General features: G+C 37.9%; 1 protein-coding gene across 1 annotated transcript; it reads left to right on the top strand.

Annotated features, from left to right (window-relative positions):
• Positions 1–228: 228 nt before the first annotated feature.
• On the top strand, positions 229–24405 carry LOC132152763 (transmembrane protein 198-B-like). Its single transcript, XM_059561633.1, has 5 exons — positions 229–519; positions 17283–17568; positions 19100–19675; positions 22194–22441; positions 22582–24405. The coding sequence occupies exons 2-5, from the start codon at positions 17400–17402 to the stop codon at positions 22732–22734; spliced, it is 1146 nt and encodes a 381-aa protein (XP_059417616.1). The 5' UTR covers positions 229–519; positions 17283–17399; the 3' UTR covers positions 22735–24405.
• The last annotated feature ends 2295 nt before the right edge of the window (positions 24406–26700 follow it).

The raw sequence follows: 26700 nt of genomic DNA on the forward strand, positions 1-26700 counted from the left end.
ATGTTGCATAACGTTGTGAGAAGGCTGTCACTTTACGTTACAAGTTTTTTTTGCATTTACTTTGCCCACTTACAGTTATATTGTTTACACTAACATTTTGCACATCCAGAATGTAAAGTATATCCTTGAATAGACAATTAAATTAGTGAATGGGATGCACAATGCTTTAGCTTCATTCACTGAGGCCCCCGCTGTGCACCTCCCCCCACTCTTAAGTGAATGGTACACTCCAAAAGACACGGAGCATGTGAATCAAAATGAAAACACCGAGTGCCATCAGACAAACGCTACAAAGAGAGGAACCCGGAGGGATGTCAAAAATGCAGGCAAATGCTAATACCGAATCAAGGCCATAGGCTTAACATCGTGACACACCGGTTATCTTATTAGATCCCAGAACCGGATTCTTCTGAATGCTCAGGGACGAGGAAACCCTTCGCCGCAGAGGATGCGAAAACGGAGTTATTATCAGCGCTTTGTGTAAGCAGAGAAAACAACTGATCTCGAGCTGTCACAGAGGTAAGTTTTGTCGTGTTTTATTGTCGAGATTTTGGCGCTGTTTTGTAACCAATTAAGTTTTCAAACCTTATTAAATCGTGAAAAAAATAATTCAAGATGTTTTACTGAAGATACTAACACTGAAAGGTTGTATGTTTATGGGTTTGTTCAGTCCTTTGTCCACGATGAGTTTGTTTACGTTGGGCTGGATTCAAATGTTAAAACGAAGTCAAAAGAGCGCTGTAGAGTATTGTCTGAATGATTTTTTCGCCTTTTTTTATCAATGTGTGATAACAGTGTTTGGCAGCGGATTCGTTGTCGCTCATTGTTCAGCCCGTTGTGTGTGTGTTCTTTTGTTTCTCCCGCTTGTATACATTGTGCCGTATATGTGGCTGTTTTTGTCCAATGGTGTGCACAACAGCTGAGCACTGGGTCACGGGAGCAGCAAAAAACCTGCGACCACAATAGACTCTGCATAGTTCTTGGTTGTGCACAAACGGTTTTCACGTAACGTTACACTTATGAAGGTATCCCGTCGTGAAAACAAGCGGGATTGATATCCTGAGTCACGTGCTCCTCACGACAGAACGCTTATTGTTTTGTCATCTCGTCCCTGTAGTAATCATGTAACGTTACTCACACTTGACCAAAAACATATTTCTGGACGAACTGTAACCTAAATTTGCGGTGACTATATAGATTTATAGTATCAAAACGAATTATAGTTTTGTTACATAATTGTCTTTTGTTTACTGGTTCTGATATATTTGGGATACTTTAGGACTGATAGATTCATAGATGCATTCAACAAATTAAGTAAAAAAAAAGTCATGTTCAAATACAAATACTGAAATACAGTTAATTGAAAATATTATGCTTACTACTTTAACATTTCAGCCCCTTGAATAGAATTTGAATGGAAAAAAGTTTTTTAAGAGTGTGTATACGTGTATTTTCCTATATGCATATAGAAACATTTTGCATCTTTTTTGTATTCCCAGATAGTTCACCCAAATAGTACACGTATGTCTGCAAGATGTCTGGGAAGAATCTGCTGTGTACAAACATCTTAAAGACATTTTCTAAACGTCTTTTTGACATCGGATAGGAAACGTCCTCCTACAGACGTATTGAAGATGAGCAAACACTCTAAAATATGCATCTTGCAGACATCAAATAGTTGTCTCTGATGTACGTGTGCTGTCAGGGTTAGGTTTCTTTTTTTTTTTGTGGGAGATTTCTGATTTGGCCAGATTGGGACTTTGCATCAAAAATTTAAGTGAATACATTTGTCTTTGGATGAATAACAGCGCTTTTACTAAAGAACAAAAACATGAACATTTTCTAAAAGCTTTTTATTGCTGATTTGCTGAACACCTCTAATAGATAACTGATATATTATAAGGCTGCCATTGTCCAACCACCATTATGAAACATTCATGAAAAAGTTTTTTTCCACAAGCAAGACCGCATGATTATGTAAGGAAAATATTGTTAAAAAATTAACAAAAAAAAATTCTCATCTGTTCATGGATTAAAATACAACGGGTGGATTGGAAAAAATACGAAGAGAGTGAATTTGTATGAAAGCCAAGTGCCGTTTTCCACCTTGAAGACTATTATGTAATAATAGATGGATGAAGGAAGCAGCAGTGCCCCTCAGAGATCCATGTCTAATTGATTCAGGCTGCAGCACACCAAACATATCTGTCTTTGATTTGAGGGAAAGTGGAAGAGGAAGCTCCCAGGAGAGATAGTGAGAAAGAACGAGATGATGTGATGCAAAGAATGAATGGATTTGAATATTGCAGAAAGAAGGACGCATGATTATAGGCCAGAGCAGGGAGATCGGAAATAGGACACATGGAGACGTGAGTGGGAGAGCAGGAGAAAGTCAATGATGAATCCATCTCCTCTGCACTGCCCAGCAGTCATAGTTTCTGCATGCAGCAACACTTGAGACTTTCTGAAGCTGGCCTTATTAAACCAATCAGTAAGACCATAAATCATTATCTGTACCATATATATTGCATTTATTAATAAATAAATAAATACATACACTTGATTTGAAGACTTATGCTGTTTAATTCATAGGCAACTACATTTGCAGAAAAATGCTATTCAGATATCCATTGGCCTAACTTTTTTAATGCAGGAAAATAATAACTCATGCTTCACAAGAGGACGGAAATTTTCATGCAGTTTATTTGTAATCCTTTTTGTGACAAAGCATTTTCCGTCTCTTTTCTTCGATCTGTTCTTGCACTGATCTACTGTTGAATTTGCTTTCCGTCCTTATCTCGCTTTTGTCTCCGATCAGTTTTTCTGTCTTCTTCAAGCACGTCTTTGTGCGTGGGAAAGAATACTGGCAGATTAGAATAGTCTCAAATGCACATCACTCATCTTCTTATTCGTTCTTGGTTTTTAAAAGACTTTAAAAGTGTCTATCTAAGCTAGTGCGCTATAATATGATGCATTAGAGCAGATGTTTGGTGAGTCATGTAATGATATAAGAGCCAGGCAAAATATTCCCCAGTGAATATTGTACATCTATCAACTGATCCCCTGTCATGCCTTTGAGATTTATGGTTTAAATTAGCACACCACCCTGTGTTTTTTTGTTGTGGATGTGAGAGCTAAGTGTCATTCTTTGTTTGGCTTCACAGTGATTTTTGTATTAGCTTGATCTGGAGTCATTTTATTATCAGCTGCCTATTTATGGTGGATGGTTTATCAGTTTGAGCCAAATTTCAAGCTTCTTTATGGGTCAGAAGATGATTTAAGCAACAGATGACGGTTAAGCTAATGTTTGCTTTTAGACTTGAGTTGTAGTCATCATGATGGATTTAGCTGAGGAGGGACACTTTAATCTGAGAAAAGCCTATTTAGATCTTCATCTCACTGGCTCAACCCCAGTGAAAATCACCAGAGGACTCCAAGGCATCCATTCAAAGAAGTGAAATGGGTATTTATATCTCGAAGATGTTTGGATTTAGCTTTGGTGTTGGTTAAGTCGGGAGTTGTGATTTAAAAGCTGGAATAAAATGGTGACAAATTTTTCCTCCTAAAATATGAAAATGATGTTGTGGTCATCTTTTCTTCCCTGTTGTGACGTATTGTGAAACGGCTTCTTGAAGTAGCAATAAAAGTACTGTAGGATTTGATTTTGTCCATTGGGAACTGATTCTATCATTGGATCGTTTTTGAGTATGATATTGATACATTAGTCTTTTACTTTTATAAAGTATGATATAGCAGAATATAAAATTATAGAGCTCATATCTATTTGAGCTAAAATCCAAATATAGAGCTCATATCTATTTTTTTAGAGGTCCAAAGTGAGCAATGTGGTACTGTTAATTATATTATTATGGCACGAAGGTAAGATCATTTCTAATAGCTTGTAATGTAAATGAGAACATTATAACAGTATAGCAGACTACTTGCATATAAATGGCATTTGTCACCTTATATCTCCCAATAATATGTTTTAGTATGATCATATTTAAATGCTTAGTTTATTGATCTAAGTTTGATTTATTGTGGAGGGCAAAACATTTCATTATTTCATATATTTTCTTCATAAGGGTTAATAAATATTGATGTGCACGGATTTCTAATAAAACACTGTGACATTCTATTAAAAATAAGAGTGGTCAATTTTAATTTCATGGTGACATGAATAAGCCTCCAGTTTTTCTGGCCAAATTTCAATTCCTCCATTGATTTCTTTTAATTATTATGCGCACATGTCATGTTTTACATTTCAGCCTCAAAAGCTCATAGGTCTTCATAAGTGGGATTTCGGAGAAAATCAATTGATCTTAACGCACAAATAGGGCTATTCTTTTAATGTGTTTTTCTTGACTGCAGGGGAGAATAATGCACTTAACGTATTTCCTCCATAAATCTCCCATTGCGTAGCTCTTTACCTGCCTGTTCCTGCTTTCTTTACTCTTTATCCCTGTTTTTCAGATGTTGTTCTTCCTGTGCATGCCTGATAGCACCCTTTCTTCCCTCAGGCCTGTCTTTACTCTCTCCCCCTCTGCTCTAGAAGACTGTCAGAGACTCTATTCCTGGCCAGGCCAAGAAAAGCTAAATGGATGCTCTGTATCATCCTGAGAGCGGCCTGGGAAAATCACCAAAGCATTTGATTTGGACACAAAGTCGGTGACCGAGGTCACCCGGTCCTTTTGTAAGCCCGTTTGGTTTATATGTGTGTGTGGATAATTGTATGCTTGCCCCACATGTGTATTGGGAAAAATGTAATGTGAAGCCAAGGCTCAGACGTAATTTTGTTATGTTCTCACTCAGATTTACATTCTATCAACTGATTGTGGCTGGGGCCGTTTGATTAATGAGCCACCCACAGCACAATCAAGAGCAATCAGAGGTAAATGGGCCTCTAATAAAACAATGAATATAATTAACAGCAGATGATGATAAAGTGTTTTATCAGAAGTGTGAAATGCCACAGCTTTTGTAGTTTTTTTTTTCCCTTAGACTTCTTGCTGAGTATTCTTTGAAGTAGTTTTTTATCACAAACCTCAGACTCTTTTCGTTTTCCTTTGTCCTGTTTGTGAAAGTGGAATGAGTTTGGAGGGGTTCACCCAGGGGCCTCCCAGCTTGACTGTGTGCCAAGAGCATTGAGCCCCCATGCTGATGCAATCTCCTTTTTTTTTTCTTTTTTTTTTTGAAAATGTTAGATTGGTGAGTTCTGCTCTGTAGCATTTGGAGCGGTGCAGGACTGATGTGTAATTAAGTTGGCCAGTTCTGATCTGAAGACATCTGCACTGTTCTAAGGTGGTGATTGTGTTGCTAATGATGATTTCATTCATAATCACACACTCAAATCAGATAGACACACAGTGCACTCTTAAAGTAGTAGTTCCTACACAATTTTTTTAATTTATATTTAAATTTTTTATTATTCATTTACCCTGATGTTGTTCCAAACCAATATGCTGGTATTGTTTCATGCAGTACTTTGAGAGTTCATGGTAACCATCTGCTATCAACTTCCAAAAAAAGTAAAAATCCATTACACCTTTGGTAACCTTTGAAACACAAATTAAGAAGTTTTTTTCCAAAGTCCATTACACCAAAACCTTGATGCTTTAAAATTCATAAAGATATCGTAAATGATATTGATGAACAGAATGAATTTAGACTTTTATTCATATAAAAACTGATCAATGTACATACATGGTGTATGAAAATGAAAAGTGAAAATGTGTGGTTACTGCCAGGTCTCGATTACCAAAAATCACACTTTATTTGACGCAAAACTAATAAAAAAAAAACTGTAAATGAAAAATTGGATGTTGTATAAAAAACTAAAAAGTGCATTTTCATGTTTTCTCAAGCAAAGCAAAGTTTGAAAGTTCACTGAAAACTAGGTCTGGGTAAGAAATATAAATTTCTCTATTAATTGATTCTCATTTTTATGAAACAATGTCGATTCATAAATCCGCAGAATCAATTAGTCTAGCCTGTCAGATAATGAACGGAACATTGAAGAGTGCCTCCCATCCAGTAAATCGCAATAAGCTTTGTGATTTGTTACATTTGGGATGAAACAAAGTCTCCGATTTCAAATTCTTTCCATTTTATTACAATATTTATTACAATATTGAAAAATTAAATGCCGTTTTGTGTTGAATGAAAGATTGCTGTAGTGCCTCGGTTAGAAGCGGCAGCACAAATTGATCATCTCCTCCGCTTTAAAAGCAGTTACAGCATGAAATAAACATGAATGAACATCCGAATGTATGTTAAAAGAAAGAGTACAACTTACAAAAATCTGTATCTTGTGTTAAGTAATGGTATACAAATCAGCAAATTTCAACCTTCCATGTAATTGACTCCCAGGTATATTTTAGAGATATTTTTTTAGTTTTTTTTTTAGAGATATGTCCTGTACCTGATCTATATCCAAAATAATATTGAATGATATCGAATCGGAATCGAATCAAATCGCAAGTTTGTGAATAGTGTTGTCACGGTACCAAAATAACAGTATTCGGTACCGATACCAGTGAAAATCCACGGTTCTCTGTACCAATTTCGGTACCAAAGCAAAACACAAAAATATGCTGATTACACACATTTTATGACTAAAAATAAAACCAATGCCATTCTTTATACTTATTTACAATTGTGTTTAAAGTTTTTCTACAAGTAATAATTTTTAATTTAATTTATAAATTTAAGTAATATAATTATGAAAAACCGTAAACCAGTTTCACCCAAATTTAATTTATCTTTTAATAAATTTAATTTAAACAAATTTTATTTTTTGGTAAATAAAGGGGATTTGCTATTAAAATGAAAACATGGAAGAAATATTGTGTGATTTTTATTTCTTAAAAAAAAATAGTTTTATAAATTTTTTCAACAGTAGTAGCAGTGCACATACATTTTACTAAATAATAGTAATATTTCTAGTAGGGATGTGTACGGATAGTCGAACATTCTAATATTTGTTCTGCTCTAATTATTCGATTAAATAAAAATGATATTCGAATTTCGCAAAAAAAAAAAAAAAAAAAAAAAAAGTTCACAAAAAAACCTAATTTGGTCACTTTCTGTGATTCTCCACGGCATATTTGAAGGTGTATGTAAGCAAAAAATAATTAATGAATGATTAAGGGGCCATTCACATATCGCGCCTAATAAGGCATGGAAAAGGCTATGCGCTCCGCTTTCTCCTTCTTTCCAAAGCGCTCGGGCAGAAGCGCTCCTGAGGCGACGCGTTCTCTCCATGAAGACGCGGAAATTTCAGCAAAGGATAAATGGATTTGCAGCACACAAAAAATCGCTTTCAGTAGCTCTGCTACTAAATTTATTTCAAAATGGCAATCCATATACAGCTATGATCAGCTTTTCCTTCATCTTGGCTGAGCTTTCAACGTTGTTACAGGAAAGGATGAAGCTGAATGTTTAGTTCTTGTCACATGACCCGCGGTGCGCTTGCAGCATTCTGAAAGTTGAGATGTTTTTAACTCGATGCTGTTCGGACGCGCCTGGAAAAAACGGGACCGCGTCGCACCTCGTGCGCAGCGCGACCGCGTCGCTTCCATTATGAGCGCGCATACCGCGCGCCTACATTGGAAATAAAGAACTTGAGCATGCAAAAGACGCGATATGTGTGCGCCCCCTAAAAGAACTGCAGTCTTCTACAGTACTTCAAATATGCCGTGGAGAATCACAGAAAGTGATCCAAGAACATTGTTGCAGCATCTCTCAAGCAACGAATAAACACTGCTAACTTGGAGAATGCAGTGAAAACTCCTCTTCTCGCGTCTGCCCTAGACCATCGGCACAAACATCTCAGGTTTCTCGATGAAAACATGAGAGAAGTATGAAAAAAAAACTTTTTTGAACATTGTCAGAACATTTTCCTCGATGCGAGTGGTGCGGATGCAGTCGCCACGATGAAGAAGATGCAATGCCCACTTGTCGGAAAAGGCTGAGCCAGTTCTCCAGCGATTATTACAGAGAGTCCAGCCGAGACGAGTGGGAACAGTTCTTGCTGGAGCCATGTATTCCACCAGATGAGGATCCCATTCAGTGGTGAAACGAAAACACGAAGCGCTTCACAAAACGTATTCGCTTAGCACACCGTTATTTGTGAGTCCTGCCAACGTCTGTGCCGTCGGAGCGCGTTTTCTCCACGGCCGGCCTTATTGTTAACAGACTAAGGAGCCGACTTTCCCCTGATCCAGTAGCGTAGCCAGGAATCACAAAGTAGGTGGGCCCAGAGAAAATCAGGTGGGCACAGCCTAAAATGCATCTGTTATAAAAATAGGCCAACACAACTACAGTACACCTGCTTCTTGAATACACCACAGTTTAATGAGAGCACAAGCATGTATCATGTCATCATAAGCAGTGTTAAGAACAAAACGATAAGCATTTCCACTGCGCGCGGCCACACCACACACACACGCGCATCTGACAGATGCAAAAAACACCATCATTAAGACAGTAGTGGACAGTGTGTAAAAACAATGCTCGTCTGGCTCAGCGGCCACATAAACCACGTTATATAACAACATTAACTAGGCAAATAGTAAACGTAGATTGGCTTACTTTTGATGCGCTTATAACAGGAGACGACGGGGCTTTGAGTTGAACACTGCAATGACTTCGTTATAGTCCAATTCAGTCAATTCTCTCTCAAATGAGAGAAGGGACAAAGAGTTCAGTCTATGTGTCAACATTGTTGCTCTAAAACTAGTTTTTATCCGATTTACAGTGGAAAAGAAACGTTCGACAGTACAGCTTGTTATTGGTAGTGTGATGAGGACTCGCAGGAGACGGTTCATTCTTGGAAAGATATCGCATGGGCATGCATCGAGCACCTCCACAAGTGACGGAAATGCCCTGCCATTTGATACTTTTTTTCTAGTTGCTGAACAAACACCTCATGTTCAGAATCATCAACAGCGATGTTAAAGTGCGCACCGGCAGGCTGTAACAGAGTCTTTTTTGCCGAGGGTGTTCGACTGAGGCAAGCACAGCGGCTGCTCTCATTAAACCGTACGTGCCAGCCTTAAAACGGGAGTTCAGTTCCATGATCTGCCTGTCTAGTATATCATTCCACAATTGTTTCAGGTCAGAGTTGTCCTTGACAGGTGATGCTTTGCCCACGGTAGACTGGATCAACATATCGCCCAACTTAGCTGGCAACTTCCTCTTTCGCGCCCCAGTGACGTCAAAATTCACAATGTCATGCATTTTCATCAAATAATCACAAGCAGAGCTGTTCAGCTCCTTACTACTGACTGATGGCTGAGGCTCCTGAACATCTGCATCATCTTCCTCCTGCGGCGGCCGTGGTCTTTTTGACACGAACTTTAATAAGTTGCTCTGTTTCATTTTTCATACTTAGCTAAACTTCAGTGTCCCTCTGTGAAATGTGCACCACGTCGTTGTGAAGGGGGGATGGACTGTTCGCAATCTGACGCGGGCATTTCATAATCACCATGACAACCAAACAAGAATCAAGAAACATTAAGATTTATTTTTATAGGTCAAGTATTGTGATAATTGCAACATAATTTACTCCTTCTGTTGCGATTATCACAATACTTGACCTATAAAAATAAATCTTAATGTTTCTTAATTCTTGTTTGGTTGTCATGGTGATGATTAAATGCCCGCATAGCGCATTTCGCAGTCAGATTGCGAACAGCCCATCCCCCCTTCACAACGACGAGCACATTTCACAGACTAAAATGAAACAGAGCAACTTACTAATGTTCGTGTCAAAAATACATTATTGTTGAATATTGTTAGGCTACATTGTGAGGCCAATGACTGGATGGGCCTGACTGACAGGTGGGTGGGCCCAGGCCCACCCGTAGCTACGCGAGTGCCCTGATCATGTTTACATGCCCGTATTTCTTAACAAGAACATTTGAAACAATAGAAAAAAAGCAAAAAAGATTTGCTGACAGTTTAAAAGTTAAGTGTAAGCTACATTCTGTACAATAGCCTAATTGCTGCAGGCTGCTTTACGTTTTTTTTTTGTTCACTTTTTTTTTTTTTTTTTTGCTTTTAATCTGTACTTTTGTTTGTTTGCATGCATTGTTAAAGGTTTTCAGCTACAAAACACGATGTGTAATGTTCAAGCTTATTGTAGCTTGTTCAAAATGACGAAAACAAATGTTGCTGAAAAATAACGTCTGACTCATTAAACTTAATTTAAATAAACGAATATTCGAATATTCGTTTTTTGTGAGCTCAAATATTCGAATGTGATATTTGTGGAAAACGCCCATCCCTAATTTCTAGCACAATGCCTTTATGTAAAAACGAACTTTTATTTTGCTACCCTCTACGCACACCTTGGCAATATAATCGCCATTGGCTAGTAAAATTTTTAGTTTACTCGCCAGACTGATATACTATATTACACACATATTTTTGTTAGTACCGACTTGGTACCAAAGTACCGGACCTTTAGACAACACTACTTGTGAAGGATAATTAAATAAAATTTGTGTCAAAACCCAGCTCTAATGAAATTTTTTTTTTTTGGCCACAGACAAGTATGTTGAAAGAACGCATTATTTGGGAACAAACTTGAGCAAACTTATCGAAGAAAAGATTTTTATTCCATTTGTTGTGCCCATGTTTGGAGGCCTAGCACTTAGCATACCTAGTTAAAGAAAACACTAGTTACCATTTGATTATGTGTGCACTTTAATCATGCATAATCGAGCTTCCATTAACCATATTTGATGTAGTTTTTGTGTGTTGTTTAATGTTTATATGAGAATAAAAGCATAATTTAGTCATCTTATAGAGCAATCTTCAGAAAACTTGGATTAAAGCTTTTGTTTCTTTTTCAATCTATTCATGAACTTTTTGATGCAATGGACTTTCATTGAAGGGACTAAAACCTTTTGAGGTTTTATTAAAAATCTTCATGTGTGTTTTGATTAAAAAGATGAACATCTTTGTGTGGAACAACATGAGGGTGAGTAAATCATGACAGAACTTTCATTTTTGGGTCAACTATCCCTTTGAACATTACATTCTAGATTCAAGAATCTGTGGTGTCTGTGTTTTGTTTGTGTATGGAAGTCATGATGTTTGTAGAACTGACTGGCTGCTGTGTTAGTCTCTGTGGTTGTTCTCTCTCACCTCTGACTCAGAACGTACAGTGGGGCTGTGTTAGGGTTAGTCATTGTTTCAAGCCGATGGCCAGTGCATAAAACTGAAGAATGCCAGACTGAAAAAGACACACATCAGTTTGCATATACATACACACAGCATACAAACACACAGAAGGAAAAAGCAGTCCAGGCTAATGGAATTTAGAGCAGAAGCTCTCAACAGGATTAACGAGGTTTAGCAGTCTAAAGAGGTTTGTCCGTTAAATCATTCAGTCCAACCACTCGCACTCTTTCTGTCTCTTTCAAATGCACAAGCGCACATACCCTTCCTCTCAAACCTACGTGTCCGTTCTCTTTATCTCACACTGAAAAACACATCACCACTTCCTCTCTTTTATTCCCTTGCGCGCTTACCCACCCCTCCATTCAGCCGCTCACATTTCTCTACACGACCACTATCTGTCCCTTTAACCTGGCAACCATCGCCAGGGAGACCTCCACGATGGTGACTACATGCAGCAGAATAAGAAATGGACAGTTTAGTAGGATGCACCTTTATTAAAGCTTCAGCTGGCATCTGCTCTCTTGCTCTCGTTCCAGACGAGTAAGTGATTGTTGAGAGAGCAGCAGCAGTACATTTTACCTTTCAGACGCTGCCTTCCACACCTGCAAGTGCTCTGCAGGGCGCTAATGAATGGGGTGTTGGGATTCAGCGTTTAGTGTATGTGCAGAAGGATTATTGAAGCTTGCTTCTGTAGCTCTTGAACCTGTTAGTTTAGCTCATAGTGGGATTGAAATGACAGTGAGGAATAGCTGTCCCCTCAATGACATACTATTTTCACAAAAAGCTTGCCTTTTGATTTATATTTATATTTTGGCTAATTTCATTACGTTTTCAGCTACCATTAAGAGCTAGCACTCTGAGCCCTCTTTCAAACACTTTGCATGTGTTTAAAACCATTCTGCTGATGTTCCTCTAACCAGAGCAGAAAATATGATTTAGTATTGACCTTAGAATGACTTAAAATGGGTCAAACAGTGCATAAATCACATTTTCTTGATCTTTTGAAATAAAAGTTTGATGTCCCATGAAAACTTTCAGAACACCCAAAGAGACCATTTGTTAAATCTACAAAAACAAAGCTTAATGATGAATTGATTAACACATGAACACATCAACTGCATCTGCTTGACGTTCAGCAACTTAGCCACATGTCATGTTGAAGTAAACAGTAGGAAGTAGAATAGATTTGGTTAATTCAACAATACATAAAATGCTATTGTTTAATTTAGTGTAGAATGATAAAAATAATTACCCTTCTAGTAGAAAGAAAGAGAGTAGCTTTTTATTTTAAACAGATTCTTGTAATCTTGTCACAGTGTAATGTTTTGTAAAGCCGCTGTTATTCATGAGTGCGACAGAATCAGCTTGAATCTGATGGCAAACCCACTACGAGTGAACGATGTTCTTTGAATTCAATGAACATAGGAGTTGTGCAGGTTCACCCAAAAATTAAAATAATTTACTCGCCCCCTCATGTTTTTCCAGACTCGTATGAGTTTCCTCCTCCTGCTGTATTCAAAAGAATATATTTTTAATGTTGCAGAATATTTATACAAAATGAGAATATGCAAGTCTGTTTATAATGATTTATTTAGTACCTTTAGTAAAAAAATGTAAATGTTATTTTGTGTTCCGCTGAATAAAATAAGTCTGGAAAAACAAAACTGTGAATAAATGAAAATAAAAATTTCAAAGCATTAATTAAAGATACAGTACCATAACTCATCAAGTCATAGGAAGTCATCTATTTTTTCACTGACACATTAATAATACATTAAGACCCTTCTTAGATGATTCAACAAAAACTAAATTATGTAATTGACTAACCCTCATGTCATTTTAAACCACTTAAACCAAGATATTTTGAAGAATGTCAACTTTTAGTGACCTTTGATTTCAATTGTGTGGACAAAAACACAAAACATTTCCCAGAATATTTCATATTTACAGAAGAAACAAAGTTAGTATTGGAACAACATAAGAGTGAATAAATAATGATATAATTTTCCTTATTGGGTGAACTATCCCTTTAGCAGTTTTAAATAAGGGATTGTCCTTAACTTGAGTTTTCTCCTTTCTATATCTCTTTACATGGAATGCAGAAGCATTATGCTGGGTTTTTTTTCCAGCTGGATGGGTGTTGTTTACCTGATTCTGTCATCTGTGAATTGCGTAGTGTCCCACATTAAAGCAGACATAGGGGGCGTGCTGCATGTTCAGGACGACCAGGTGCTGAGTGACTGCTGTAGCAGTTAACCTGGATGCACACATGGGGCTGCTTGTAGCACAGATCAACTCCACAGTTGTTTCCATTTTTTGTGCTCTCAAGCAAGGCTGCTAGTTCTTCAGAGGCTGTTCTCAAGCCCATCACTTTGCCTGTTTTTGTTCAGATGGACAGCTGTTTACATTGATCTGCCATTTATCATCTAATGTGCAGGGCACATATACATTCTGTATACATGTGCATAATATATGCACATGCTTACATGGGTCGAGCTTCATTCTGCTGACATTTTCTCTGCGGGCCTTTCAGCAGTCTGTAAAATGTTAATGTGAAGTCGCAAGCCCAATAGAGCCTTTTGTTCTACATCATGACTGACATCTACACCTGAGGCAGACAAGGACTCATGATCTGAAGTGCACTGGGACGTTCCTAAGGTAACATCAGAAGATAAAAAGAGAATAACAGAGATTTTTTTAGTGATTGGAAAGACGTAGAAGACCGCTTCTTGTCCTCTGAGACCGTTGGCATTGAATAATGATCGTTGCATGGAGTTGGAGTAATACCTGAAAGTGGTTTTCCCAGGCCATTCCACTGGTGAAATTTCATGTAATGTTCTCTATTTCTGTCTTTCCATTCAATTGATGAATTTTTCACCTGAGTGCTGAGAGTTGTGAAGTGTTGGTCCAGATCGATTTCTTTTTCTAGTAACACGAGCCTGTTTGAACTGTGTGCTACAAGTTTACTTGTGCATGGATGAAGGCAAACATGACTTAATAAAATTCTCTCTCTTATCGTCTACTTCTGTTTTTTTTTTTGTTCCAGTTTAAGCTGGTAGCTTTAGGACATGGTTGCTAGGTTCCAGGTGAAAGGAATAATTCACCCCAAAATTAAAATTGACTGAAAATTGTATTTACCCTCAGGTGGTCTGAGATGTAGATGAGTTTTTTTTTTATTTGTATTTTTTTATTGGAACGGATTTAGAGAAATTTAGGTTTACATCACTTGCTCACCAATGGATCCTCTGCAGTAAATGGGTGCCACCAGAATGAGAGTCCAAACAGCTGATTAAAACATCACAATAATCCACAAGTAATCCACACCACTCCTGTCCATCAATTAAAATCCTGTGAAGTGTAAAGCTGCGTGCTAAATTAATCTATCATTTAAAGTACCCCTAATATGCCTTTCATGCAGTGAAACATGTTTACATAATACCCGCCTATGTTCTACATTGATTGGCCGGCTACAAACAACTTGACCTGCCCTCAAACACTGTAGCTTGTTTGTGTTGAGAAGACGCTGTGTCCTATGTTGTGGAAGTAAATTCTTTTGATTTTCACTTTCAAATACTGAGGCTATAAAGAATCAGTGGTATCACAGCAGTACAACCCCAATCTTTTTTGTCTTCCATTAATTTTACTGATGACTGCTTCTCTAATCTCTAATCTGCTTCTCTAAACTGGCTCAGTACCCAGTTTATTTGGACCAGCTGGCTCCACTGAATCACAACCTGCAAGTATGATAAATAATAGATGTTTATATTTTCTATCAAGCGTTCAAAATACAGAACTATGGCAATGGGTGTATCGTTTCAGACACTTGCTGAACACGGTAGACCAATCACAACAGACTGGGCCATCTGACCAATCAGAGCACAGTAGTCTCACAGAAAGGAGGGGTTTAGAAAGGCTGAATCTAGGAATTATTTCGAACAAATCGTTTGAGAATCATTGGGAAAATGAGGCGAAATTAAATGCATATTTTGTGAAAACAAAAGCATTTTATTTTTTACCTTGCATGCATGTAAACCTATTGTAGGAGACTCCCAAAACAATATTAGGAACCTTAAAAATTGCATAATAGGGGCACTTTAAGACATTTTTAACTTCTAAAAAAAGTTATTTCAGCTAAAATACAAATTTTACTCCAGTAAAAGAGTTGCACAGTAGATAAATGTGCACAGATCAAGCACTATTTATAAGCAAAAATAGTCCAAAACAGTTCTAAACAAATATGTTGATCGATTTTAATATGAGAGAATGGAAAAAAGGGGAGGTTTTTTTTTTTCATTGAAGTGTTATAATGGATTATGGACTTTCTTATTCCAGCCGATGCCCAGCATTTTCTTGATTTATCTGGCTTTCGTCCTATCATTACCTCTTTCCCAGGCTCTCCCAAGTGGGCCAAGTTGTTATTTGCACGTCTCGGGTGCAGAAGGGGAGGGGTTTGCTTAAGGGGGAGAGAAAACCCTCCACCACTGAAAAAAAAAAACTGCTAGGAAGGCTAAAAATTGATTGGTTCTCAGGCTGTTGCCATGGTGGCTGGTCGCTCTCCTCATCTCAGCAAATTATGTATTTTGTGCAACTTGTAGCATCCCAGAATTACACAGATGTTATGACAACAGACAGGAAGTGAGGCGTTATCGTTATATAAAGGCTTTAATTCCTATAACATTTCTTGGCACCAAGAAAACATTCATTTGCACTGGAGAATCTCTCATAACACAAGAGGCTTCCAATAATAATAATAATGTCTGGCCTTATTGCCAGCTTGAGGTTACTCCTATAGCATTCTGTCACAGTCACAGAGCTGAAGAGCTATATTGTTCTGAAACATACGTCATGATGTAAATAAATAGAAATGTATGTATTAAAAGCTCTGCCTGCTTATTCAGTTCAGATTTTTTTGGCACGGTTTAAAATAATATGTGTCTGTTCGTTAATGAATTGTATCTGTTAATGTCAGAATCACAATAAATGCCAAAGGGCAAGTTTAAGTGTATTTTTGAGATATTTTAGTCTGAATTTGACTAATGAATACCCCATAGTCCAAGTCAAAGTTAGATATATGTATGGGCTTAATAGATGCTTTATTATTTTAGATTTTTAAGACCAAATCAAAGCATGACTAGAGAGAGAGATAAGACATTCCTCTGAGAGTAGCAGAGGGGATATTAGCACCAGTATTAATTTTATTTACATAGAGTTTGATGCATTTTGGGATGTCAGGCATTATATTACCATCCCAGATGGCACCAAACCCTACTGGAATCTTAATAAATGGATATAATATAATGCCTCATGTCTGAATAGCAGAGGAAAGCAGCATATAAATTAATGGAGCAGTTTCCCCCCTGAAACCGTATTGTGCAATGGACCATTTGTAGTGTGATGGAGGCTTTTGTTGTAGTACATTTTTCTAAAGCAGGCAAAATGTCTTACTGACAAAGAGATCTATTTTTTTGTGTTTGGATGTTTTATTTAGAACGTAGGAGGAATTCTGTAAAAAATCTAATTCATATTTTGAGAAACAACATTGATGTTCTGTTCTGTCCTTTGGGCTTGTGCATTAACAAGTGCTCACTTTGCTTCTCTGAAGTACACAATAACAAATATTGATTTTTCAATAAGGCAAATATGCTCAGTGTGATGCACTTAAAAGCAATTAAAGCACTGCTGTCATCCAACGCAGTGCACAAATCCACTGACATAATATACAGCACTGTTGGGTTTTAGATTAGAATTCTAAAATACTTTTTATGTTTATTATGTTTACTAAGGCAGTTTGAATAAGCCTTTTAGGGCTTTTCTGATCAAGAGTGTTGACGTCAGGGGTTATTTATCCCAGACTGACATTTTCAGTGTTTTAAATGTCAGGTAATGCCACTGTATATTTTGAAGACTAAACGAAGAGAAAATATTACTTGACCTAAGAGTTTAAGAGTCGGACAGCAGCTTGGCATTAGACTTGACACAAAGAGAATTTTAAAAAATGTGATCTGGCTGAACCATGTTTATTTTGACAGGTAGAGTCAAACTCTGATGCTCATTGAGTTAATATCTGCACATCTTCTTATCTCTTTAAACAGGTAAATTGTAGTGGATGGGAACCTTCTCTGCGCCCTCTACCTTCCACATGACCCCACTCTCCCTGTTTCCTCTGCTCCCGTGAAGATTCGTAACACTCTCTAACACACCCAGACAGCATGGCGTCCACTGCACAGATTCTAGAGTTTAAGTTTTCCCCACCCTCTCAGGATGGGAGTCCAGAGCGTCTGTTCAGCTGTGATGAGGACATTGAACGGCGCTACGAGGTGGTCCCGTCTGTCGTCTGCTCCATGTGTTGCCTGTTTGGCATCATCTACTGCTTCTTCGGTAGGTTGCGAAGGATAAACGAGTATATTTAGAAGACTGAGATCTGTCTGGTTTGGAGAAAGGTAGATTTACGTAAGAAAGTGTTACTCTGAATGAGCACAGATTCTGGCATGACCTGAATGCATGGTTATGTTTTTGTCTCATTATCACAAACATCGTTTCAGCTGTGGTTGTTTATTGCCCAATTTAATTCACATACTAACCATCTGAATGTGTAAAACAGACGAGGGTGACAAATCTATGTCCCTCTCTATTAGATAAGCTTTATCACTTTCACTTGACTGTGAAATTTGCTTTCACTGCCCATTACTTTCTAGGAGAGAGGGAGAGAGGATCGAGGACATTTCATAGAGTGTCTTCTCTCTGTGGCATTGAGGCCCCAGTGTGACTGTTAAAATGTTAAAACATGTTACTCATACATCTCACCCTTCTGCTGCCAATTTAGACCATTATTAACATTTCTAAATTGCATAAGGTGAAAGCAGATAACCTCTTGGTGAAAAGCACGATGCATTATGAAAGGCTCCTGTTGCTTTAAAAGCTACTTTTGTACAGTAGCAATAGAATGGGCATTAATGGTACAAACACCTTTACTTAAGGCAATTCTGATCATCCCACTCATATGTTACCAAACATAACATGTTTGAGCTGTTTTAGAAATCATCTTTAAAATATGCCCAGCAACGGACAACATTCTTGTCCCTTATCTTGTTGAATATATAATAAGTTTGGGTGATTTTTTATTTTTCAATATCATTCAATATTGGTATACATCAATATTTTTTTTTTTTAAGAAATTCATTCTAGAGTTGTTCATTCTATGTTGGTTAGACTAGTCTAACTAACATGTAAAATATAATACGTGTGTGTGTAAATTATTTACTTATTTATTTATTTTATTTAGGGTCCATAGAAATCTGCTTGAATTCTTCCCAAATTCTGTGTTTTCCATTTAATTTTGTTCTGGATTCTGTGTTTTATGATTTCATACAAATGTATCATCAAAAATGGTGTCTAATGAAATTGATATACTTGAAATATATTATCATTCTTCTAAAATGTAATTAAATGAAAATATAAAAATAACTTTTTAAATTTTTTTTGTCAAATAAGTTCCTGCACATCAGGACTTGTATGCTTTATAAATGAAAACAAATGAAAAATATCTTGTTTGTACGAGAGTCATTAAAATATCTATCCTAATTAATTCAAGTTAAATCAAGCTTTTAATTTGGCAATGAAGACCTCCAGAGTTTCTGTGTGTATTTTGAATGTAATTTTTCACCTGTAGCTTATATTTAGCATGTACTTTGTGACATGCAAGTCAAAAAGTGACTGCCCTGGTTATTTATTTTGTGTGATAGTCTGTAAGATTTATCCATATTGAATAAAAATGTTCAGAGCTTATGATCGTTGTCAGCATATATTTTATTGTGATGCCATTTACTAAAAAAATAATCTTCTCTTCCAAAACTATTTTCTATTTACTAAAACTATTTATATATACCTCTCCACCTTTCTTCCATTGTAGGGTACCGTTGCTTCAAGGCTGTAATGTTCCTCACGGGTCTGATGTTTGGTTCCATCATCATCTTCATGCTCTGCTATAAGGAGAGGGTCATGGACACTCAGCTCAGTGTGGAGGCCAGCGTGGGCATTGGCCTGGGCATTGGCACGTTGTGCGGTTTGGTCACTATGCTGGTCCGCAGCGTGGGGCTTTTCATGGTTGGACTTCTCCTGGGTTTACTGGTGGCCCTGGCCTCTCTGGTGGTTCTAGAGGAGTTTTATCACCCGAGGACAGTGTGGCTTCCCCTGGGTGTGCTGCTGGGTTCAGGCACACTGTTTGCTGTGCTCACGTTGCAGTGGCAGCGCTGTTTCACCACCCTCTCCACCGCCGTCTTCGGAGCCGCTGTGGTGACTGTGACTGTGGATTATTTTGTTGAGCTCTTTGCTTTAACAAGGTATATCTATGAGAGGGTGAAGGTGGATGCGCCTCGCCCAGTGTGTTGGTTCACATGGGTGGTCATGGGAGTCTGGCCCGTGCTGGCGCTGCTGGGTGTTCTTATTCAGTGGAAGGTCACTGCTGAAGGATATTCACACACAGAAGGTAAGTTTGGCAAGCAATTGTAGGCAAAGGGACAAAACTGTAGCTTAAAGGGATTGTATACCCAAAAGGAAAATTCTGTCATCATATACTCTCCCCTCAAGTTGTTCCAAACATGTATGAGTTTCTTTATTCTTTTACACACAAAATTTGATATTTTAAAGAACGGTGGTAACCAAACAGTTGACGGCTGCCTTTGACTTAAAAATAGTAGCATATAATATTTTTTTATTTTATTTTTTCCCCATACTATGGAAGTCAATGGCTATGGCTCCCATCAACAGCAACAGTAAACATCAATAGCAAACATTTTTCAGTATATATTTTTTTGTGTTCAACAGAAGAAAGAAACTCATACAGGTTTACCCGTGTCCTAAATAGACACGAGGCGACCCAGCGACACACAATACAAAGGTATCGTTTCCATTTTAATCAGTTTAATTTAAGTTTTTGTCCTAACCCGCCACGACAAGTGATTATATTTTAGAAACCGTTTCTATTTCTGTTGGAACAACAACGTGCAAACTAGCCATACTGAAAGCAACAATAGATAGTTTACTTCAGATCTTGAAAATTTATTAAAACCTGTAAGTTCAAACTGTGAACTCAATGCAAACCAACAAGTATGTTCCATAAAAGATGGTATCAGTCACGAAGTATGTACTTTTAATGTGGGAGTGCTTTTAGAACTCAAACACTTGGTCCACTAGGTAGTGCATCCATCCATGTTCATGGTCAATGAGGTAAACTTTGAATAGCTTGTGCGCTCAACTGTGTGCCAGATGGAGCGGAATACAGGAAATGAAGTAAACCCGGGCCTTTAGTGTAACACAACTCCTGATCCGGTCCTCAAGAGTTTCCAGAAATCATCCCCTATGCCCTTATAAAGTGCTGTTTGAAGGTTCAGCCATTTGTTGTGGTTTCCAAATCCATAGTGGACATTTATGGAGTGAACTCCTTTAATCTTATAATGCACCACGATGACGAGTGTACAACCAATACACACTTAACCGATAGCCATTAGAGAATACCCATGCATTCTGAGGGTCACGCTGAATGAATTCCCACATCTCGCCAGATTGTGTAATACATTTTTTTTATGCATATTATGAAAGTCAGTGGGGTCGATAATTTTCAAGCTCCGAAAAGAGTGAATAAATCTGTATGCCCTATTAAGTTTTGGACATTGATTTTCATTTAATGGGCAAAAGAATCCAAGACATTTTTCAAAATATTTTTTTGCAACAGCAGAATTTATATTTTTGACTATTCCATTAGGAGGACGTCCCACCAAGGACTTTATTACAACAAGGTGTCTTTCTGAAATTCCTCCCTGCGTAACCTTGGTGATAACCTTTGGGGGTTTTTGGCCATTTTCTATTTATGGGTGTCCTCCTGTGCAGATCCGACTGGCTCAGCTGTGCCATGCAAACAAGCTCCCATTGAGTCTCCGAGTGTCTTGATGGAAAGGCTTGACCTGAAATCCATGAAAGCAACTACCAACATCTTCAGCAGGGCAAGAGAGTATGCATGAAATTTCCAAGGGCATAAGTTCCACTCTCCATAGAACTGAAGTCAGGATAGACGCCATATTGAATTTAATGCAAATTAAAGCAAAGCTGTGAGGGATACTCGTACAGCCTTTACAATAGCACTCGCGGTGTAAAAGTCCTAAATCATGTATTTTGTTATGACTCAACATAACTGAACGGTCAGTGTGTTTTTAAACAACAGTGCAATCCAATTGAACGCACTGTACTTGTATCCCTCACAGCCTAGTAGTTTACATTCCTGCCAGAAATTAAATCTGGTGCTACCCTGACCAAAACAACAAAAGTACTTGTCCCACAAAAACAGAATTGAGGGAAGTTGAATATATTTCCAGATATCTACAGGAGATCTTTAGCAGTTCTCTTTAAAAGTGCACATACACACTCTACTATTCCTTGTCAAGTGCAAGGCTAAACAAAACGCTAGTATTCAGAATTAAAGTGCGCACTGGGAAAACAGGCAGTGTGAACTGCGCGGAGTGTTGTTTCCATGGCTACAAGCTGGGCCCTTATTTGGCGGAATGAGGGGAGGGGCTGCGATGAGGACGGGGCAGAAGAATAGAGACGAGGGAGGGAGGAGTGTTTTCTGAGGGGGGGGAGAGAGAGACAGAAAGATCATTACATGAATTCCCTGACAGATGGGTCACGAAGCTGTTGAGGCACAACAGAGTGACTGAATGGTCAGAAATAATCTGTCTGTTTTTAAAAATGACACAGAACAGAATGTCGATTTAGCCCTGCGCAGAGCAGAATGTGTCAAAACACTCAACGGTTTGTTTATCAGCTTGGCTTTGGACCACTGTTTGAGAGACCCAGCCCAGTACACACTGCATCGTGTCTTTACAGAGTAGAATAACGCCTCTGTTTTGCAGTTGTGACCTGATGTGCTAAAGCCGTGTAAGAATATTTCTTCCATTCCTGTCGGTCTTTCTTAATTCCGTCCTTGTTTTATTTTGGTTTTTTTTCCAAAGTCTTCATCAGTCACCAGCAGAGAAGAGTACAGTTAATGCGGATTCGTCAAAAGGAACAAAGAAGGGAATGCCGAAAGAAAAAGAAGAAAAAGCCACAGATACAGCCACCACAGCAACAGAAGTACCATCACCCCCTTCAGACCAACCCTCATCCCCCAAACCCTCCTCCCAAACTCCAGCCTCCAGAGCCCACCCACCGCCGCAAACCCAACACCATTCGCCGCTTCGATGGAGATGTGCTTTCTCCGGTAAGTCATCTGCCTGGCCTCAAATTCATCTGCCAGTTCACATTATCTTGAAACCAGATCTGCAAAACCTGACAAACGAATCCCTATGCTTATCTTTTCAATTAATCAGAGATTGAATACACATTCGCTTTCTCTTTTAGAGTTACATCCAGAACTTCCGTGACAGACGTACGGACAGAAGAGGCTACTCTCATGACAGGTTGATTGGCGGCTCACATATTGTAGAATTGGACTATGACTGCGGTTCCCGAGTGCCCCTAACAGCCCATACAGGTCCCGCAGTGAGAGGCTGACCCTGTACTCTTCACTGAACAGGAACTGCACAGCACAAACCATTCCAAGAACTTTGCGGCCGGATCAGATCTAGAGCATGTGGTTACCTCAGCCGCCACGATGGCTGACATGACTTACATACCAAAATCGATTTGCTGTATTCCCATGCTGTATTTTTGTTCAAATGCCACAAACGTTGCAGCAAATGGATCATTTGTTTACAAAACACTGTGGAACCACAGTATGGCTCAGCTCTCCTGCATTTAACTCCATTATATATTGCTGAAGATGGTTGTGGTATGTTTGTGTGCTTCTCCTCCCATAATTAGGCTGCTGTTTCACTCCATCCAAGAAGAATGGTCTCATTACCACAGCAGAACATCCATTCTGTACAATCTGAACTCGGGGACCAAATACGGCTTTGCCATTTTTGCGTCTAAACTGTCATAAAGCATGCTCGGATTCTGTCTGGCAGACTATTTGTATATCCAGTTTACAGGTTCATGCTTCAATCCTCCTGTTCGTTTGTGACCTTTTAAAGATGTTTCAGATAACATTATGTTTACAGCACAGGCAGGGAGGTGTGCATCGTTTTATAACCGTTTCAAATGGCTTTATCTGCTCTGTGTCAGGGCCCACACAAAATCTGTCAAACCGTGTATGGTGAACACAATCTCTGTTCAGTCTGAGCCTGTTGCACAAGCATATAATGAAATGATCCGTGCATTTATTATTAGCCAGTGCATGTGGGCAAAGTGCTACCATTGCTTTTTGTGTTGTAGTTATACATGTTTAATCTGCTTAGTTGTTTTTTTTTTTTGTTTAAGGCTTCGTATCTAGAGACTGTTTGGGTGGCTCCCAGTTATATCTCAGGGGCTGTGGCATCCAGAGGAGTCCTAACGATGTAACTGTGAACACTAAGGGGTTTCGTGTGACTGATTTAAGTGTCCTTGCCTACAAGAGAGAGTTTTGAAAAGGATTAAAGAAAGATGCCCAAGAAGGGTGGAAGATATTTCCAATGGTGGACTTCTCACAGAAAAAGATGTGTATTTCTGTGTGTAGAAAGCATGAAATGAAGAGAGATAGACAGAGTGTCTCTGTATTTGGAGTATTCTGTGTGGTGTGTTTGTGTATGAATATGTGAAAGCATTTGTCATACTGTGAGTCTGCAGTAGGGTTCAGTCTTTATTTCTGATTTACCCACATATTTGGATATGGGGTGAATTCACACCCAGTTTCCCGTCTGGGTTTATCAGGGCTGTTGGAGCAATGAAGAGTCAAAGTCTAATCTTTTCCTCACTCTAAAGTAGTGAAAGGGCTCAAAGGCTTAAATTCCTCTGTTTACTGCATCTCTTTCAAAGTAACAGCTTGGCTTTCCTGTAAATTTTTGTACATTGTCTGAATGTAAATATGCTTGCATTTCTTTATTCTTGCTAGTGCTTTGGTTATTTTTATAAATGTTTTTTTTTTCTAATCCGTGGTTACATCTGTGTGCTGAAAAACTGTCTCTTTGAATTGTCCCATTGATAGTTATTTGTAATTATAATTTATTTCTAATTTATTAGATTAAGACTTCAAGTGGAGCTCTGTATGTAATTAAATTGATGTTGATCATTATTCTTTTTTCATTATTCCTGAGCATGTATTTGTACAATACTGATAACCATAAATGTTGTGCTCCTGAAGTCAAACGTGTGTGTTTGTGTCCATTTCTTTTTTAACATACTGCCGTTTACAAAAGAAGTTGCAGATAGATGGCAAAGAACGTGGAGGCTGATGCCTTAGAGGCACAGGTCGAAACATTAAATCGTGTGAACTCTTTTCTGGTGGGAATGCAACAGTAATAAAGACAAAACATGCTCAAGTAGCTCTGTGATGCACAGCATAATTTTCCATTTTGAAAACAAATGTGCATATATCCCTGCAGGGGTAGAATTCATTTACATGGTGGAAAATAAAATCCCATTAAAATGGATTATTGTTGTCATCCTATTGTTTTAGTTGCAAATCGAAAGAAAAATCTAGAGCTGTGGTTTCCTTTTAATTATAAGTTTTCAAAAATTCACATCTAATGAGCTGCTGCATAGTTTTAATTCGTAAACAACTTCAACAAAATTTTAAGATTCCCTTTCTTTTCTGCAATGGTCACAATCATCTTGTAGAAGGTAAAAGATTCTATGTCCACCGAGTCTCGGTCAGAGGGGCTTAGCTGGTAAAGCTGCTCTTTCTATTATGTGTACGTGCTCAGAATATATGCTTTCTGTGGTGGTCTAGATTCTCTTGATTAGAAGATGCTATTTCAGCTAGATTTAGCATTATATGCTCCCAATTACAGCCAGTTTTGTACTCTCTCATATTAATAGCCACAATCTGTGTGTGACATTTCTTGTCATTTCATTTAGAGGGGAGAATATTCAATTCAACACTAACAATACCAACAACCACACTGTTAGAAAAAAAAGGTATTAAGATGTCGCTGTGGTTTTGTACCTTAGCCTACCCTTACATACTTATTTGGAACCTTTAATAAATATTAGTACTTTAAAAATACATTTTAGTACATAAAAGGGCTTTTCACCCATGAAATAGTTAATCCTGACCTGGGTCAAGATTTGAGTTTCTTCAAACCAGTTTTTCCAGAGGTTGTCAGGTGTGCCATGGAAAACAATCATATCTCCCTATGTCTATTACATTTCATTATTATTATCTTAAATCAGTGCTATTGATCATCCTTACGACCAATAACATGTTTAAATAAGTACAGTGTTTTCTTTACTCAAGAAACTCTATAACAGCTAATCTGTGTGTGTGTGTGTGTGTGTATTTGACGAGAAGAGTTAGCATTTGACATCTAGGTCAAAGTGCCTTTAAGTGCAGTGTAAGTCCACATATCACCTCAGTGATAGTTTTAAACTTTTTGTGTGTATCTGTATTTTTTAAATCGGCTGATAAGAAAGACTGTAGCTATGGGGTGCTTTGTGCCAAATGATATCAGTTTAATTAGATTAAAATTAATTAGATTCAAATTGGATTTGTTTTTATCAGTTATCTCCATATAAATGTATCAAACTAAAAGCAATATCGCAGGAAACTTACTTAAAAATGGATCAATTCGAGGATTTATTGATTTCTCCAGCTTGCAGCATCATTACTCTCTTTTTTCATTTTTATTTTCAAGAGACAGAAACAGACATTCAAGCCTGATAACAACCCTGTGAACATAACATAGCCCTGGATGCTTTCTAAAAGTCAGAGTTAATGCTAATAAAAGAGTCACATTAAGGTTATGATGATGCATTCATAACCTGTCAGTATAAAGTAAGGTAAGGTGACAGAGTGAAGGTTATAGTGGTGTGAGTCTGCACATAGCTCCTCAGGAACAAAGAGCTGGATGCTGAATTAGGACAGAAGGTGCCATTTTACTGTGAAATATATTAGCATCATTTACTAATTTTTTTCCCTGTGGTCTTTTATTTGGATCTAGCAGGCGCATGTTGATTTCAGTGATTTCTATATGGGTGTTTTTCATAAATGAAAATGTTAATTTTGTGCAATTTATTAATTACAATTTCTGGTGTCCTAAAGAGGTTTTATATTTTACATTTACATTTTTTTGTATCCACAATTATTTAATGTTTAATATTTAATATACAGTTCATGTTCGTGTTTAATCTTTTTTTATAACCAAGATTTTAAGGTAGTGTTGTGTACACCACAATTGATAAAAAAAAAAATATATATATATATATATATATATATATATATATATATATATATACAGTACAGACCAAAAGTTTGGACACACCTTCTCATTCAAAGAGTTTTCTTTATTTTCATGACTATGAAAATTGTAGAGTCACACTGAAGGCATCAAGGGCTATTTGATCAAGAAGGAGAGTGATGGGGTGCTGCGCCAGATGACCTGGCCTCCACAGTCACCGGACCTGAACCCAATCGAGATGGTTTAGGGGTGAGCTGGACCGCAG

Source organism: Carassius carassius, chromosome 11 (genome assembly GCF_963082965.1).
Source record: "Carassius carassius chromosome 11, fCarCar2.1, whole genome shotgun sequence".
NCBI classification, from domain to species: Eukaryota; Metazoa; Chordata; class Actinopteri; order Cypriniformes; family Cyprinidae; genus Carassius; species Carassius carassius.

Excerpts from the sequence above, each read along its gene's own strand:
- LOC132152763 (XM_059561633.1), top strand. The coding sequence starts at position 17,400 with ATGGCGTCCACTGCACAGATTCTAGAGTTTAAGTTTTCCCCACCCTCT. Across the intron at positions 17,569-19,099 it reads CATCATCTACTGCTTCTTCG|GGTACCGTTGCTTCAAGGCT; the intron begins GTAGGTTGCGAA and ends CTTCCATTGTAG. Across the intron at positions 19,676-22,193 it reads AGGATATTCACACACAGAAG|TCTTCATCAGTCACCAGCAG; the intron begins GTAAGTTTGGCA and ends TTTTTTCCAAAG.